The sequence below is a fragment of the Dreissena polymorpha genome, chromosome 1 (assembly GCF_020536995.1).
Source record: "Dreissena polymorpha isolate Duluth1 chromosome 1, UMN_Dpol_1.0, whole genome shotgun sequence".
Taxonomy (NCBI): domain Eukaryota; kingdom Metazoa; phylum Mollusca; class Bivalvia; order Myida; family Dreissenidae; genus Dreissena; species Dreissena polymorpha.
The window spans coordinates 147,438,162-147,456,816 of record NC_068355.1 but is presented as its reverse complement, the minus strand read 5'-3'; the positions used below and the strand labels follow the sequence as shown (position 1 = coordinate 147,456,816).

The following is an 18,655-nucleotide window of genomic DNA, read 5'->3' as shown; positions in this document are numbered from 1 at the left end:
CCACTGGGCGCTAAAGGTTGAAAGGGTGAGCGTTACTACGGTGTTAACTAAACACACTAAAAAGTCCAGGAATTGTCGCACAGGTCCTTTGCTAATAACGTAGGTACATTTATCTCTCCAAAAGATATTGTCGTTCTTTCTATTTCACATACTTTTAGATGCTGAAGATCAAATCTACGCATGTTCTACAAGATTAATGAAAGTTCCTTCATTCAATCATGAATCTTTTTCCAAAGTTCCAAAAAGTGTTTGTAGGTTTCAAAGTTTCTGTTACTTATATAGTTCATGACATATGCAAAATACCTAATGACATAGATCACCTGAACTTTACTTCATTCTTGAGGCATTAGTGAGTGTAGCAGGATTGTTAACGTGGTGAAGAAATTGTTTATTGTACAAAGAAGACATTTGCCTGAGGAAACATAAAGTTACGAGTTGTTCAGGGTCATGAGGTGCCGAAAGGCAGTAGGAATGATAACTTTGTAGAGGTTGTTTGTTAAACAAAGTAAATGTTTATGAGACAAAAAATTGAATTATAATTCATCAAGATGTTGCAATCATGGCAACACTACTTGCATATGGCGTGAGGTTTAAAGAGATATCATGACAAACAATTAGCTTGACCTAACTTTCCTTTACTTTTCCCATCTGACATTGGTTACCTGTCTTTTTTTTTTTTTAAATACTAGGATTGCCATATACCGGTATTGAAATAAGGTATCTGACCTCTTCTCTGATAGGTTGCTAGTAATAGACTTAGCGGCAGTCATGTTATAAACAAGGGGATTGTTCATGGTATTGGTAGAATATACTTTTAATAGATACATCTTTTTTAAGTTGGATTCACCTTACTTTTTTGCTACTGAATATTAAAATCACTTAATTTCAATGTAACAATTTGTTGTTAAGTTTATCTTCAACAAATATTTTTTGCAATCTGTTTATAAATCATAAAATGATGTCATTCAAGTTTTTTTTTATAAATAGGGCCTATAATAAAACAAGAATTTTGAGAATGCTAACATAAAAGAATAATACCATTTGGTGAAAACAAACAAAACAATACAATTTTTTTTATAAAATGTTGTATACAAACAAGGTTAATGGACTAAATATAAACAAACACACTTGAGTGTTCTTCTTGTGTTAATGATGTATTAAACTAAGTTAAATTAATATATATAATTTGTTTACCTTTCAATATCTTGCATTTCACATCTTAAGTTCAATGCTATTTCAATTAACTGAACAGCGTGACAAACATTATAAAGCAGAATATGCATATGAATCTGATTATACACATAATATCCACTATCATATAAATCAAATCATGTTTGTCTATTTCCATGTTCGAAATATCCTCTTCTTAATTGTTTTACTTCGCGAGTAGACTGAACTCCCAATTTGCAAACAGAAACACTGGTTTCCGTGACACAAATTCACTGTGCACATTTCTAAACAAAATATGTGTTTCTTGTATCTAAAACGTAGTCTTTTTCGTTGACAAACACATTTCATTATTCCTATTAAACTATATGATGTCAGTCGTTAATTCGATTGATATTTGTCATTTCAATAATCTTAATTTTCGCTTCACAATGGCGCCATTTGCATACGAAATACCAAACACATTTTATGAAACCGATTTTAATTGGAAGATTGGGAAACGACAGCCAATTATATCGCTCGTTTTAAAAATGCTTAGGCAGAATCTACCAGTGTAAATTGCAGAGAAATTTCACGGGCCGCGGATATATTAAGCATATGTTCATTTTTGTGACCTCTGCGGCAGGGTCAAATTTGACCCCAGGGGCATAATTTGAACAAACTAAGCAGAGAATTATTAGATGTAACTGCATACTGAATTTGGTAGCCCTAGGCCCTATGGATATGGACAAGAAGATTTTTAAAGTTTGCACAAGATAGGCTTTATATAAGCACATGTTCAATTTTGTGACCCCCGGCCGGGGGCAGGGTCAAATTTGACCCTAGGGGCATAATTTGAAGAAATTTGGTAGAGGACTATTGGATGTCTCTACATACCCAATTTGATAACCCTAGGCCCAATGGTTATGGACAAGAAGATTTTGAAAGTTTTCACAAAATAGGCCTTATATAAGCAAATGTTCAATTTTGTGACCCCCGGGGGGTCATACTAAATAAATACTTTAGGAGAAGATGTTTAAAGAAAAAGTTAACGCACGGATGCACGCACGCACACGGGACGGACACAGGACCATGACATAAGCCCTGCTGGCCTCTGGCCAGTGGAGCTAATAAAACAGTTTATTTAAAGGAGAAATAAGAGGGGGCCAAAGTAGTCCATATAAACGTACTCCCAGAGCCTTTGATGATTTTAGCTATGGCGGCTCTGTCTCAGCAACTGCTGAGTTTAGGGTTATACAACTGAGAGTTGAATAATTGCAACTATCTTCAGGGGTTGAAGAATCCACTCGACCGCTCCCATATGCGAGTGAAGATGATGGTCGGGCGAGTAAAATTTGTTAAATACTCGACCGACCGGGCTAGTGCTGTTTTTCAAGTTGAGAAATATAAATTCAGTTGCAGAACTCCTTCCACATTGATACAAATTGCGAACAATTTTTCGAACAAACAAAAAATACCTTTAGTACACAAAGAAACTGCACTTTCGTTTTGACACTGAAAAATGACGTCACGGGCACAGTAAAAATAATTCTCGAAATCGGCTGCGCTCTTTTCGTCGTTGTCAGTGCTCTTAGCTAATCAATTAAAAGTGAATAAAACTGTTAAATATATTGGTCATTCCGTGAATTTTAATGTAAATATCAATAAAACAATAATACATCACTGGTTAATTATAATACTTCTTATATTTAATTAAAAATAAACAGAAAAAATAATTATTAATAAGCAGAATTTCGTGATCAGAAGCCTTAGGCAAAATTTACCATATTGTAACCGTTTGTCAATCAAGCATGTCTTTCAGTTAAAGTTCGTCTGAAATATTAAAATGGAAAAGGGTTCTATTTTAAAATATCTGCAAGGTGGTGGCAACAGGCAACAGAAAGAATTAGAAACTCACTGAAAGGTCCTCAAAACGAGAAGCGGAAAGAATTGAGAAAAGGAAAGAGGTGCAGAAAAGTAAGGAAAGCAAATATAATCCATCAGATAATGTAGTTAATTTGTTTGCATTTAGTGTCACTATGTTAAGTAGGTTTAAAAGGTTCTGGTTGATCATAACTATAACAAGGGCTGTTTGTAAAACATGCATGCCCCCTTATATGGGCTATAAGTTGTAGTAGCAGCCATTGTGTGAATACGTTTTTTGTCACTGTGAATGGTGGTGGTGGTGGTGGTGGTGGTGGTAGCAGAAGAAATAGTAGTAGAAGTAGTAGTAGTAGTAGTAGTAGTAGTAGTAGTAGTAGTAGTAGAAGTAGTAGTAGTAGTAGTAGTAGTAGTTGTAGTAGTAGTAGTAGTAGTAGCAGTAGTAGTAGTAGTAGTAGTAGTAGTACTAGTAGTAGAGTAGTAGTAGAAGTAGTAGTAGTAGTAGTAGTAGTAGTAGTAGTTGTAGTAGTAGTAGGTAGTAGTAGTAGTAGTAGTAGTAGTAGTAGTAGTAGTAGTAGTAGTAGTAGTAGTAGTAGTAGTAATAGTGTAGTAGTAGTAGTAGGTAGTAGTAGGTGGTGGTAGCAGAAGAAATAGTAGAAGTAGTAGTAGAAGTGGTAGTAGTAGTAGTAGTAGTAGTAGTAGTAGTAGTAGTAGTAGTAGTAGTAGCAGTAGTAGTAGTAGTAGTAGTAGTAGTAGTAGTAGAGTAGTAGTAGAAGTAGTAGTAGTAGTAGTAGTAGTAGTAGTAGTAGTAGTAGTAGTAGTAGTACAGTGTTTTTTTTATGGCAATTTCGGGGCCGATATTCGGCCCCATTCCCCTCAAAAAAGAGTATATATTTTTCCCCCATTTTGTAAAAAAAAAATCCCCTCCAGAAATTTAAAAAAAAAATAATAATAATATTTTTTTCTTTTTTTATAGAAAGAACTGTCTCATAATCATGATAAATATATCTCAAGTTTATTTCATAAACAACTAAAAAAGTATATAGCTATAATTTATATTATTTTGAATAATTATAAAGAGTTGTATTAAATAGTTTTTCCCAAATCAGTGGACTTTTCACATTTATTGCATTTTTCTTCGAAAAATGGCAAAGAAAAGGCCTGATGTATCTATATTGTGTCAATATTTGTTGATAAAATCATTCCAATTTGGTCCATTTTATTGATAAAAAATGCTCAAATTTGCCATTTTATCGATTTGAAAGATCCCAATTAGACTCAAAATGGCTAAGAAAACTGAGACAGTGCATGAAGGCTGAACTGTCTGAAACTTAAATGTTGAAAAAATCATTGATATATATTTAAATTTTAAGAAAAAGGACAAAGACATTCAGCTGTGAATATTATATTCATACAAACATGTGTATTAATATAATAAATATCATTACATATAAACAAGTGAATTTTTAATTTTCCCCTTTTCCTAAAAACGACGCATTTTTTCCCTTGGACGGGCCCCGCCACCATTCCCCTATAAGTGAAAAAAAAACACTGTAGTAGTAGTAGTATGTAGTAGTAGTAGTAGTAGCAGTAGAAGTAGTAGTAGCAGTAGAAGTAGTAGTAGTAGTAGTAGTAGTAGTAGTAGTATTAGTAGTAGTAGTAGAAGTAGTAGCAGTAGTAGCAGCAGCAGCAGCAGCAGCAGCAGTAGTAGTAGTAGTAGTAGTAGTAGTAGTAGTATGCATTACAAAAATGCTGTTAGCCTTACATTTGGTAAAATTTAAATATATTACAAGGGAGGCAAATCTGTAACAATAAATTTTAACTTATTGCATTTGTTTCCCCTGTAGTGTATTACCTCCCCTGTCCTGCTCATATTTATATTAATCAACAAAATTAAACATTAACACAATATTTAATATACAAAATATACAAAAAATCTCATATTCTGATAATATTTTTACTGATCCACTGTATTTTACTAAAAGGATGATGTTTCATTGGACTGATAATTATAGATTTAGGATTACAGACCAGTTCCTTCAGTAATATTGTTCAGAGTGTGCCCTGTTGGCCGCGTATGCATAAGTTGAAATATCATTCAAAAACTATTTTACTATTTCGAGTCACCGTGACCTTGACCTTTGACCTAGTGACCTCAAAATCAATAGGGGTCATCTGCGAGTCATGATCAATGTACCTATGAAGTTTCATGATCCTAGGCCCAAGCGTTCTTGAGTTATCGTATTGACTAAACAAGTCTCGTTATCCATATGCTTTGCGTTAGGTGTAAGCAATGCTTTTGACTACAAGTGCATTGCGCAGGAATCAAAACAATAACAATGAACTGGTCTATAGTGACAGTTTTTACCAAACACAATTTAGGTGAACATAACCCGTCTTTAATATATTGCCGAATCTCAGATTTCTGTCGAATTTATTTGCTTTGATCTTTTCGATATCTTATTGTTATTATTATCCTGACAAATCACAAACGCTTGTTAAAAAATTATTTGTTTTAAACATTATAGTTGGCATCTCTATTCTTCCAGTATTCTCGCGTTATTTCAATAACGACACCCTACTGTTTATTTGTCAGAATATGTGACGCATTTTCCATTCGCTCTCAGAAAGCATTCTATACATAGATGGTGACGTCACTTCGTTAATGTCAGTAAGACCGGTGTGTACACAATGTCTCAGAAAGAAGTTTTACGTGTGATCATGAGCAATATTCTGGTAAGTTGTCGTTGTTATCCACCAGAAACACATTTATTCACACAATTTAAAGATATTCTGATCTAACTTTTTAGTCGTTTAGCTTTAATTTTTAACGTATTTACACCTCGTCTGCCCGCACTTAACCGATATCCCGAAAGGTTACATATCACTATAATTAGTTTAGGCCTAAAACCACAAAATCCGATACCGTTGGATTTTCCTACCACAATCTTACGTAAAAAATCTTCCAGATTTCAAATCAACAAAAAACAAGACATATAAATTGTCTGCATTATTGATCAAATTTAAGATATTTGTTGGTTTTCCGTTTTTAGAAGCTGTTTTGCGAAGGCAAGAGCTGGGCATCATACATGCCATTCTATCCAGCAAAACTGACAGTTTTGGTTTTTAGAAATCAACAAAGGAGGGATTCCTGAACTATCAAAATTTCCAAGCTATACACACTGTGGTGATGTGCAAACAATGTCAAAGAGTTGTTAAATTAACAATTTGAAGGCAATTATGCTGAAAAAATATGAAAGTTCCCATGCAAATTTTGTCTGTATATCGACAAGTGTCTGCCGATAATTGTCAAACTAGTAATACAAAACTTACCACAAGTATGTAAAAGCACTAAGTACCTGTGATCATTTTTAGTAAGATAGTGTAATTCTGAACAGTAGCAAATAGCTTGTTTAGTAAATGCATAATGCAATTAATATGATTTCCGTTCTATTGTGTAATTAATAAATTGGTTGTTACTTCACTTGTTAATCCATGATAAATGTTTTATGGCTACATGTAGTACAAAACCAGCAATGTTAATTTTGTAAAAGGTAATACAATAACACCACTTTGTAATTTCATATACGTAAATATTCTTGAAATGTAGGTTGATGACAGTGTTTTAGTTTTACTTATTTTGTAACTATTATTTTATGTGCAAATAAATGATGTGAAGTATTTTGTATCTCCACACAATACCACATACCTTTTTATATATGTACTGTGTTATGTGTTATTTGAATGTTTAAATGAAAAATATGGATGATATAACATAGTGCATTCTAATATTTGCATTCAAATTGTAACTATAGAGCTAAGTGTATGCAGTTTAGACTGTGATTTTAGAATTGCTACAAAATGGCTAGTTTTTTAGTGGCGACAAAATTTAAACTATTCAACAATAGTTTGCGAAAGAAAATTAGAAACCTGGAAGATACCTGTATTTATTAAATATTTTAATTTCGAATCAAGTATGTTGTTATGCTGTTACACATATTTATACATTGATAATACGGGCAAAAGCCCGTGAAGCGGGCGTTGACCGTTTATTTGTATCACTTTTCTGAAATACAAAGAGACATTACCTTATAGGGATACAAGTCAAATAATTTCTGCCGTCACCTATTTTCGCGATGGAAAATCATAGAGCGCTGGAGATTATAGGCACTTCGACAAACGCTATATGACACGTAGATGCATTCCTCATGAAATAATACGGCATGGCAGTAATTATTAAGTAGCGAATCGTACTCTATGTTATTGTATTATGATTTTCTACGATCAAAATACGTCTGTTTGCCTCCCTGTGTGAAACTTCCTGTTTCCCATAATGCATTGCAAATTCAAAATTGCTCTAGATGTTGTTAACAAAATCTTAAAAAAGATAAGCCGTCTAAATTATTTGCGTACTTCCGGTTTACAATACCGAATAAGATTAGTTTCGAATTAACTTCTTCAATGAACCCAATATTCTATAGTTAATATTATCCCTTTACATAAATAAACAATTGTTTAAAAGTTTAATTGTTCACAACATGAACGGCCGCGTTTCTTTCGTCGACAACTATACATGTCTGTGTGACGCCACTGCTTTCGTCGATACGTCATTAAGAAGTTAAAATTGAAACTGACATACTCTGGTGGATGTTTACATTGTTGAAATTTAATAAATTAATGGAATGCACTCGATTGGTAAGTCATTATTCAATTAAAATATTGCGTTTGGTTACATAAAACATCAATCTATATACATGTAATATTGCTAAAGATTACCTTTGATAGCATGGGAACTGTTTTCGGCACATACAAAATTTCGCCGATTTTAAATTTAAGGTCATTATTATTCAGTCAAACTAATGGAACATAAAAGTTATAATTTTATTAAGTTTTGGAGTTATTTCTTGAGTATATTCTACGTGATTATTCTCAAGACCCTTTCTTTTGTGATGTATTAAGTTACGTTGTGATTGTAAACAATATTGTATCTTCGACTCATACTCGATCATTTTCGTACCAAACTGTTTCAAACTGTAAACAAGAGCACCGCCTTGCGGGTGCAGACCGCTCATCTATTTTCTTTTTAAAGGTGAAGGGACTCTCATTTTCAATCACAAAGGAGGGAGGGGTGGAGTGAAGAGCGGTGCATTGTGTGGGGGTGTGGACATTTATTACATTTTCTTCCAAAAATGCGAAAAAAAGGAAAAAAAAAATCGGGGGGGGGGGGGGGGGGGGGGGGGGGGGGGGGTTGGGGGGGGGGGATTCTTGGGTGCGATGGTTGGACGGTATTTCAAACATAAAATAATAAAAATAAATATTTGTGTTTTTTAACCGTTTCATAAAAAAAAATGGGGGGGGGGGGGGGGGGGTGAGGTGGGGGGGTATAGTGTGAGGGTGTGGTGGTAATTTGTGAGATGATCTTAAAAAAAAAAAAAAAATAGGGGGGGGGGATTCGGGTGGGGGGAGGGGGGGTGGGGGGGGGGGATTCTTGGGTGCGATGGTTGGACGGTATTTCAAACATAAAATAATCAAAATAAATAGTTTTGTTTTTTAACCGTTTAAAAAAAAAATGGGGAGGGGGTGGGGTGGGGGGGGGGGGGTATAGTGTGAGGGTGTGGTGGTCATTTGTGAGATGATCTTTAAAAAAAAAAAAAAAAAAAAATATAAAAAAAACAATAGGGGGGGGGTTGGGGGGGGGGGGCACGGGCGATGGTTTGGGTGGAGTCTATTGTGGTATGTCAGGTAAGAGTAGTTTTGTCAAAGTATCAATCAAATCTAATCATAAATAAAGAAGTTATGGCAATTTTAGAGAAATTTAATAATTTGACCTTGAGAGTCAAGGTCATTCAAAGGTCAAGGTAAAATTCAACTTGCCAGGTACAGTAACCTCATGATAGCATGAAAGTATTTGAAGTTTGAAAGCAATAGCCTTGATACTTAAGAAGTAAAGTGGATCGAAACACAAAATTTAACCATATATTCAAAGTTACTAAGTCAAAAAAGGGCCATAATTCCGTAAAAATGACATCCAGAGTTATGCAACTTGTCCTTTTACTGTACCCTTATGATAGTTTGCGAGTGTTCCAAGTATGATAGCAATATCTATGATACTTTAGGGGTAAAGTGGACCAAAACACAAAACTTAACCAAACTTTCAATTTTCTAAGTATAAAGGGCCCATAATTCCGTCCAAATGCCAGTCAGAGTTACATAACTTTGCCTGCACAGTCCCCTTACGGTAGTTAGTAAGTGTTGCAAGTATGAAAGCAATAGCTTTGATACTTAAGGAATAAAATGGACCTTAACACAAAACTTAACCAAAATTTTCAATTTTCTAAGTATAAAAAGGGCACATAATTCTGTCAAAATGCATGCCAGAGTTATCTAACTTTGCGTGCCCAGTCCCCTCATGATAGTAAGTAAGTGTACCAAGTTTGAATGCAATAGCATTGATACTTTCTGAAAAAAGTGGACCTAAACGCAAAACTTAACCAAAATTTTCAATTTTCTAAGTATAAAAAGGGCACATAATTCAGTCAAAATGCAGGCCAGAGTTATCTAACTTTGCCTGCCCAGTCCCCTCATGATAGTAAGTAAGTGTACCAAGTTTGAATGCAATAGCATTGATACTTTCTGAGAAAAGTGGACCTAAACGCAAAACTTAACCGGACGCCGACGCCGACGCCGACGCCGACGCAGACGCCGACGCCGACGCCAAGGTGATGACAATAGCTCATAATTTTTTTTCAAAAAATAGATGAGCTAAAAAATCAAACTGTGCTTACATACACATTGGAAATAGACTAATTCATGTGGATATTTTATGGATTCTTTTTGATTTACTTTTAGAAGCTGCTCTGTCAAATGCTGGACTTCACACATTCCATGCAGCATTCTGCTCAACAACATTCTGCTCTGCTGAGCTTTGTACTCAACAACGAAGCAATTCTGGACCTAAAAAGCTTGACCGGGACTGAAACATTAGCAATTGTGACTCTGTAATGTTCAACGTTAGTGGACTGTAAAGAAACTGCAATTATTGTGACGAGACTCTGTATGTCTGTTAGCAAAAAGAATATACAGCTTAACAAATATCAGGTGTGAAAACAATGTGAAAGAATAGTGAAATTAACAATTTGCAATCAGGCATGTCAAATGAATTGTTGATATTAAAAATGATAGTTCCCAGGCAGCTCTAAACGTTTTTTTTTCTGTATTTCTATTACTAGTATTAATTCATAAAATGTATGCCACAATTAAAAAGCACACTCTGTTTAGAGACCATTGTGTTGTCTCATTGTGTGATGATGACTTTGAGTAATACATTGTACATTAAACAATATCTACTAAGTTGTTTTTAAGTATCAGATTTCTTGTTTATTATATAAATGTATGTTAATTTTTGCTTAAATATAAATGTGCATAATGCAGTGCCAGTAGCACACTTTGCAATATTTTAATTACAAAAGAGTGTGCTGTACACTTGAACTTATACCTATAATTAATAATCCTTGCCTAAAAATTCATTTGACACACCTGAGACCATGTTGTGTATTACCATTATTATTTTGCACATTATGCTGACACTTTGAAAAAATTGCAAATAAGCGAAAAGCAGAAGTTTAGTCTTGTCAACTGTCTCTGATTACCACTGATTACTTACTTTTGAAGACCATATAAGAAGCGAAAGTGCAGGATACGGTATTCATTTTATTTGATGACTGCTTGTTATTATTTCTTCATAGAAGGCGTACGGGATGAGTGGAGTATTTTTTTTGGTTCTACATCTTTAAAGAAGTCAACTCATTGACATTTAGTGCCAAGACTGAGCGTCTTTTTTAACTAAAAAACGCGTGGTAGGAACTTACCGAATATATGCAAACTCATAACAGTGTGTCTAATACTACATGTGTTGAGTGCACAGAAACAAGGGCGAGAAGATAGGGGTATAAATGAACATACTGAATGTGTTATTTTGTTTATGAGCTTGAACATACAAAAACTTGACTTTAATCAATTGGGATGTACATGCAGTTTAATAATCGGGTTGTTATTTAATAATCATATTCATGTGGAAACTGCCTCATTCACATGCAATACGCAGCTGCTGTCTATATGTTTAATGCCACATTCCATAATGACTGAATATCTTTACTTTCAAAACATGAAAATGAATTAAATGAAATGAAAATAAACAAAATAATGTAATTAAATTCAGGTGAAAAATATTTGATTATATTTTATTTAAATATGGTTTGGTAAATTATTTACTGGTAAAACAATTCTTGTTGATAACAGTAAATTCGTGATAATAAGTATGTTGTTGTTTATTTTTTGTCTCACACATAAAGTGACAGGTACATGTACACTCATATATTTAGCGTTAAGCTTATGATGTGGGTCTTCATCATAAACCTAAATTTTTGCTACTAGTATTTTCTCCTTAGCACCAACCTAGTAATGTTCAATCTGTGTATGCCATAAGCGATAGTTTTTACCAACTGTTAATTCCTGAGGATTCAGAAAAATACAATAAGTTTACCACATTTCATGACATAAGCTCTAACAGTGCTGAAGATATGCAAAGAGTATTGTGTCCAAAGCCAAAGGTGATATTTCTGGACTGTGTAATTTTGCGCAGTGAATGAGGTCTATGCACTTCTTTCAAGATAGATGCAAACACTCCCGCAAGCACTGTTGCATTTATATATTTATTAACATTTATTAAGTAAAAAAAGTTTTTCATTTACATATGCAGGGGATACATTTACGATGTCGATGATTTAGACATGGGACCAAAATAATGAAGTACGGCACCTTTCTTTTTTATGCTTCAGTTAAATAAAATCGTTTGAGAAATAATCTCACCCTAAAACATAGATGGCATCCCTGCATATGGAAAACATCAATAAAACACAGTTTCGCGAGATTTTTTTTTAAATTCTAACATTGTTTTGAAAAATGGAAACAAAAAATGAAATACATGTTTAAGAGTTTGAAAACAGTACAAGGGGTTACTATACAAAAAGCATAGATTCATATACTTGTTTAAGATTTAAACAAATTATATTTTATTGCTTTACTAAATTACATATTGTTTTGTAAAGAAATTGAATGTTTTGTTGCATGATAATGTGCAGACATATATTACCCGTGTTATTTTTATCAAACATCAAATAAGCTTTTGCCCGTAAATTAGGTAGCACCTATTATCATATTACATAAGAAGACAATTAGTGGTGTTAACGTTTCCCAACAGTAGAAATCATTCTTCTGATGAAGTCAGTGATACATGTATACAGACGAAAGCTCCAGGTATGGCTTTCAATACGTAGTGTGTGTTATTTGACAGTCTAAAACTTATTGGATTAAAAAAAAATCCTGTCAAATTTGTCAATCAAAATTGATTTGACACATCAAATGATTTTGATTATGTTAAATCAGTGTACTGTATGCTAAATGCAACTGCTTTAGCAAGCTGTCAAGTTGAATTGAGACATTTGATGAAACAAACTGTTTCCTGGGTAGGACCAATACTTAGTGTCTATATGACGTACCATGACGTCGAAAGCCTACAAGACCTACTAGGTAGAACGAGAAATGTACTTTTTTCACCGACCCTTGAGTTTTAGCCAATCAGAAGACATCTTACGTCTGTTGCTTTTAGAGATTTTTGACATTGAACATTATTATTATTTATACCGAATTATGCGACTATCGACCGCTTACTCATAGATATTGTGCGTATTTATTAAACATTATTATTATTATAATTTATACCAAATTATGCGACTATCGACCGCTAACTCATAGATATTGTGCGTATTTATTGACCTGGCGTGGCGGAATTAACCTCTGACTTATGCAAGTTATGGTTATCACAAAATACGACCAACGGGGAGGTTATAATACATTATTTATCCCGTTAATGCTTGGTAACTGGTTACCGTTGGGAATTTCCTACACAGTAATGTGCTGGACGGTCATGATACTCCGCCCCGCATGATCATTTCATACACACAATATCCTGAATTATTTTAATTTTAAAAAGGTAACAATTGAATCTTCTTCAAATTTGTATAAAATCTATTTCAATGCATTAAATACTTGAAACTTCTATCTGTTGTTTTTTTGTCATTCTGATATTTTTTTTCATTTTGTCCTCAACTAAAAAATTTTTTTAAACATTTATTATGAATAAATCTGAAGGAAAAGCGGCTCAAGAGACTAGTGTTTTGATTAACTGTTCAGAAAATGTGTATGTCGAAGTACAAACATGTTTGCCGAAGTACAAATTGTACTTTGACATACAAATATATACTTCGAAGTGTATTTTATATTCATGTTGACGTACAATTATTGTACTTCAACGTATATTTCTCTTTTTAACTTGTAGGTCTTCTTGACTTTCAACCCAAATGGTACGCCATAGTATGTCTTTAGGGTTATCTAAAGAATGCTCCCACTTAAAGGATCAATACAGAGACCTCCCAGTGACTAAGCCAGTTAGCAGACACCCCATCCACTTTACCACAGACACCGAACCAGCTATAAATTCCTGTGGCTAGAAAACAAACAAAAAATAAGATGCTAGATCTTTAAGCTTAGAACACGTAACTCGTTTTAAGATTGATTTTTTTGGATGCATTACTTAATTATTGATTTACCTTGATTTACCTTGATCTTCGGGCCGTAATATTAGACAAAGTCTATCGTGGCCCCTCTTCTTTAAAATGTTATACGCGACATAGTGCGCTACACAGTTGATTTAAATTTTTTCTTATTCCAATTCTCTTTGTTCAAATTCGATTTGAACACATTCAGGGATGTTGAAGAGACAGTTTCTTCTGAAAGGGCATTCCACATGTTCACTGTCCTAGCTCCAAATGAATTTAGCTTTACATTATAATGACACTTTTTTTTGATGAATTTTAGGTGATGACCTCTCAAATCCCCTTGAGCCAAGTTAAATATATTGCTCCATTTTAGGTCGTCCAATCCGTAAATAGACTTATACAGAGTAATCATATCACTCCTATCTCTTCGGTACTCCAGAGTTGGTAGACCAAGGAATTTTAATCTTTCTTCATATGGGAGGGTAGAACATGCAGGAACCAGTCGTGTAGCTCTCCTCTGAACATCCTCAATCTTTTTAATGTCCTTTTTAAGATATGGCGACCAAACATTTGATCCATATTCAAGAATAGGCCTAACTAATGATTTATAGAGAGGAAGCAACATTTCCGTTTCCATGTATTCGTAAGATCTGTGAATAAGTCCTAGTACTCTCTGTGCCTTAGAAGTAATGTTTGATATGTGCTCTCCAAAATGTAAATTTTCATTGAAAGTCACTCCAAGGTCCTTCTCAGATTGTGCCGAGTCCAGGTGTATGAAATTTCCATCTTTATCGAGCATTGAATACCTATGCCTTTCATTAGTAGATCCTATATGCATGACTTTGCATTTTTTGGCATTGAAAGAAAGCTTCCATTTCGAACTCCAGTCACACAGGTTGTCCAGATCTTGCTGCAATTCATCACATTGAGTAGTGGTATTAACATTTGAGTAAATCTTGGTATCATCAGCAAAAATTTTGACTATTCCATTGACAACATCTGGCAGGTCATTTATAAAGCAAAAAAAATGTACAGGACCCAGAACGCTTCCTTGTGGAACTCCGCTTATGACTTTAGACCAATTGGACATTGCTGGGCCTATCCTTACACATTGAGATCGTGCTGTTAGAAAATTCTCAATCCAATTTAGGGTAACACCATGCACACCCAGACAATTTAGTTTAAATAAAAGCCTATCATGTGCCACGCTGTCAAAGGCTTTGCTGAAATCTAGATAAATAACATCTATAGGGGATCCTTCATCAACACTTTCAGCCCATCTGTCGAGAATTTCCAGTAATTGAATATTACATGAACGTTTAGGACGAAAACCATACTGATTGTCTGAAAGTAGGTTCATATTTAACAAGTATGACATTAATTTATCCCGGATGATTTTTTCACAAAGTTTACACACAACAGATGTCAAACTCACAGGTCTATAATTCGATGGTTCTTTCTTATTACCAGATTTAAATATTGGTGCTACAGTAGCCTTCTTCCAATCATCTGGTAATTTTCCTTTTATTAGTGATTCCCTAAATATCATATGCAGAGGTTTTAAAATGTGTCCTTGTGTTTCAAATAAAACCTTTGGATGAAAACCCTCTGGACCAGGTGATTTATCAGGTTTTAAGGTTTTCAACACTTTTTGAACATCACTAATGGATATCTCAAAATCACTCATAGAAAACGGTATGTCATTTGGCACTTCCTCATTAAATGCTTCACTTCTTACAAACACACTACTAAAAAAAGAATTCATGACTTCTGCTTTCTCAAAATTTGACTTTGCTTCTGAACCGTCTGCTTTTTTTATGATACTTATACTGTCTCTCGTTTTTCTTTTAGAATTCACATACTTCCAGAACGATTTGTTGTTTAATTTTATTTCCTTGGCGATTTTCCTTTCATAGTCTCTTTTAGCGTCCTTAACAGTGGATGAACACTCATTTCTGGTTAAGGCGTAGACAGCATAGTTCTCCCTGTTTCTCGAATATTTGTACCGCTTCCACGCTTTATTTTTCTTTAAAAATGCTTCCTTGCACTTTTTGTTAAACCAAAAGGGGTTTCTCTTGTGTTTATCATTCCGTTTTCTCTTAGGTACATATTTATTGACAAGATCATTAAGCGAGCTCTTAAAAAAATACCACATTTAATCAATATCCTTATCTTTCATATTGTCCCAGTCTATTTGAGCTAATTCTCTGTTGATAGCGTCATAATCCCCTTTATAGAACTGATAACTTTCCGAAACTTCCTCTCCTGTGTAGTAAAGGGCTAATTGAAAGTTCAAAAAAGAATGGTCACTTAAACCAATAAGTGGTTGAATGCTTAAAGAATCCTGGTCAATCATGGTCTCTTCGTTTGTGAAAACAAGATCCAAACAACTTGGAGTTTGACCCTCTCGATTTCTAGTGAAAGTCTTGATATGTTGATGTAAATAATTATCCAAAGAGCAATCCAAGAATCTCGTTCCAGAGGCATTGATTGCGTAATTACTGTTGCAGTTTTCCCAATCTATATCCTTGTAATTGAAATCACCCAATAACATGTAATGACTGTAGTTAAGTGCACAGGACTGGGTTATAAGCTTTAAAGTCTCTCATTATTGGCCTCAGTAGATGATGGGTTACGATAAATCACTCCAATAAGTATCTTATCATCGTCTTTCAGGATTATTTCACACCACACATTTTCATCAAAATTTATGTCTTCAAACAAGTCAATCTTTGTAGCCTTAAGGTTTTTTCTCACTAACAATATGACACCACGCTTACCATTATGATTAGGCATGAAAATATTATAATTTAAAAATGACAAGTTATTAATATTATATTTGTCATAACTGACCTTCGGAAATACTTCACATAGTCCAACAATATCCGGATTTTCAGTTGCAAGATACGCCTCAAATTCTGCGAGTTTATTACTCAAAGTGTCAACATTAGAAAAACAAACCTTCAATCCATGATGAAAGTTCATGAAATTGTTTGTTTGTGGATTCAATATATCTGACTGAACAGACTTTAAACTTTTAACAGGGTAACATTTGGAACTGTTAACAATAACATTTAACTTATTTACAGGAACTTGACTATTTAATCATTTTTGATGGTTCCCCGCATCAGGTACTGCATCCGGAGGGACAACTCTCGTTCTGCTCCACAATTTTATCCCGACGGATAACCCACATTTGTCCCAGGTACTCTGTTCTTTTTTCCTCCAAAAGTTTCCTTAAATTTGCGTTGTGTTCCCTCTGTTTCTGAGTAAGGTCTCTCCCGATACTAGTCAATATAAATTGCCGCCTAAGAGTCTTTTGATGATTTTTGCTTTGGCAGACTCTTGGCGTCAATAGTCCACTCTATCTTTTTAATAGCGAGAGTTTTTCTTCTTTGTCTATATTGATGCGCAAGGAATTTGGTGCGCAACATTCAAGCACCGATATCAGACAGTTAATATCAACGGATTGCAATAATATTTACATACCTGTGTAGATAATTCATTTCTCAATAATGTTCCGTAAGAATTATGTAATGACTCTTTCAATTTTGCACGCCTGACCAATTTAAATCAACACACTACTCACATTTTCAATTCCAATCGCTGTGCCCGCTGTATACGGCAGGTAGATTTTAATCGATAACGCAGCGTATTACACCGTAATGCCTTCTTCTGATTGGTTGATATTTAAATATTTCATAACATGGCGAGAGGTCAGTGATTGTATTGCGATTTAAGCAGAAGTTTAACTGAAACAAATTATGCCTATTAACTTTAAATCGACGCTATTTGAGGTAAAATGGACTAATTAACTAAAACTTTATGAGTTGGTAATGTTATTTTGCAATTTTAAGCATATTGATATAATAGTATTGTATTTATTTTTCGTTATGGTTTTTGCAGACCGGAGTTTCAGCGTTCAGATTTATTCTGAACGCGAATTATTTCAGCTATCCCGATACCAACCTTCGATAGTTTACCCAACCCTTTTAGTTTAAAAGCATTCCTAAGGATCTCACCTCTCTTTCCTCTGTTTTCAATTCTCACCCTTATTGGACGTATTTTGGAGCCATTTTCTGTAACTCGGCCCAATCTGGTTATGTTAGCCAATTGTGAACGTTCCAACTCAATGTTCAAACTATCCAACACTTCACCAATCAAAATGGCATCACTCTCCTTTGAGTTACCTCCCTTAACCTCTTCCACATTAAAGAAAATCATATTGCTTACCCTTGATTCCTCTTCCCGCTTGTCCATTATCATTTCACTAACCTTCTCACTAATCATATTGCAACAATTATAATATTTTGAACACAATCATGTCCATATATTTATTAAAAATACATGGTTATCAAAAAAACTTAAAAAGCTTTTGCCCGCAAATTAGGTACCACCTATAATCATATTATATAAACTGATTGCATACGATTTCAGGAGGAGCTTTTCTTTCAGGACGACCTGATGCCATGCGTGTTATGTTGTTGTTATTTTCATTCGTAACAAAGTCATGCCCGGAAGTTGTCAAAGTCAATATGTATGAAATCTTCGAATTTTCTAGCTGGTTTGCAAACAAGATATGCATTTGCATATAGAATTTGCTATAATAAAGAAAACTAAATTACATTTCATCAAGAAAAACAATAAAACCTTAGCTTTATTTTGACAGTAAAATAATTCGATGTTGCGATTATGTAATCGGGAGTCGGGTTGACAGTTTCATTTCATTTTCGTCCAATTTACATGAACTGTGATGTTAGCAGGAAAACAAGGGTTTGTCGGTTGTAGAACGTTCAAATTGGTATCGCCAGCGTCTTCCCCTCAGCTTTCGAATGGAGAACAGCAAAGATATGCTTGTGTTTTGCCACATGCAAGTATTTCAGCCTGGCATGATGAAGGTCACAACGTTTCCAAAAGTCACACACCTGGTAACTGTGGCAATGAAATTTTGAAGAAAATCATGCATACGCAATCAAGGCAGATACGGCACTTTTCAATAACAACAGTCAGAA

General features: G+C 34.3%; 1 protein-coding gene and 1 long non-coding RNA gene across 2 annotated transcripts in view; one reads left to right on the top strand and one right to left on the bottom strand.

Moving 5' to 3' along the window:
* Positions 1-18,175, bottom strand: part of LOC127854994 (probable 18S rRNA (guanine-N(7))-methyltransferase) — a 45,262-nt gene extending 27,087 nt beyond the window's left edge. The window contains exon 1 of the mRNA XM_052390224.1: positions 18,073-18,175. Within this exon, the coding sequence (XP_052246184.1) occupies positions 18,073-18,114 (42 nt within the window). The 5' untranslated portion in view covers positions 18,115-18,175. The remainder of the gene's footprint in view (positions 1-18,072) is intronic.
* On the top strand, positions 7,452-11,342 carry LOC127855008 (uncharacterized). The gene is made up of 2 exons (XR_008037284.1): positions 7,452-7,722; positions 9,877-11,342. It is a non-coding gene; the product is annotated as an uncharacterized LOC127855008 (long non-coding RNA).
* Positions 18,176-18,655: the final 480 nt, after the last annotated feature.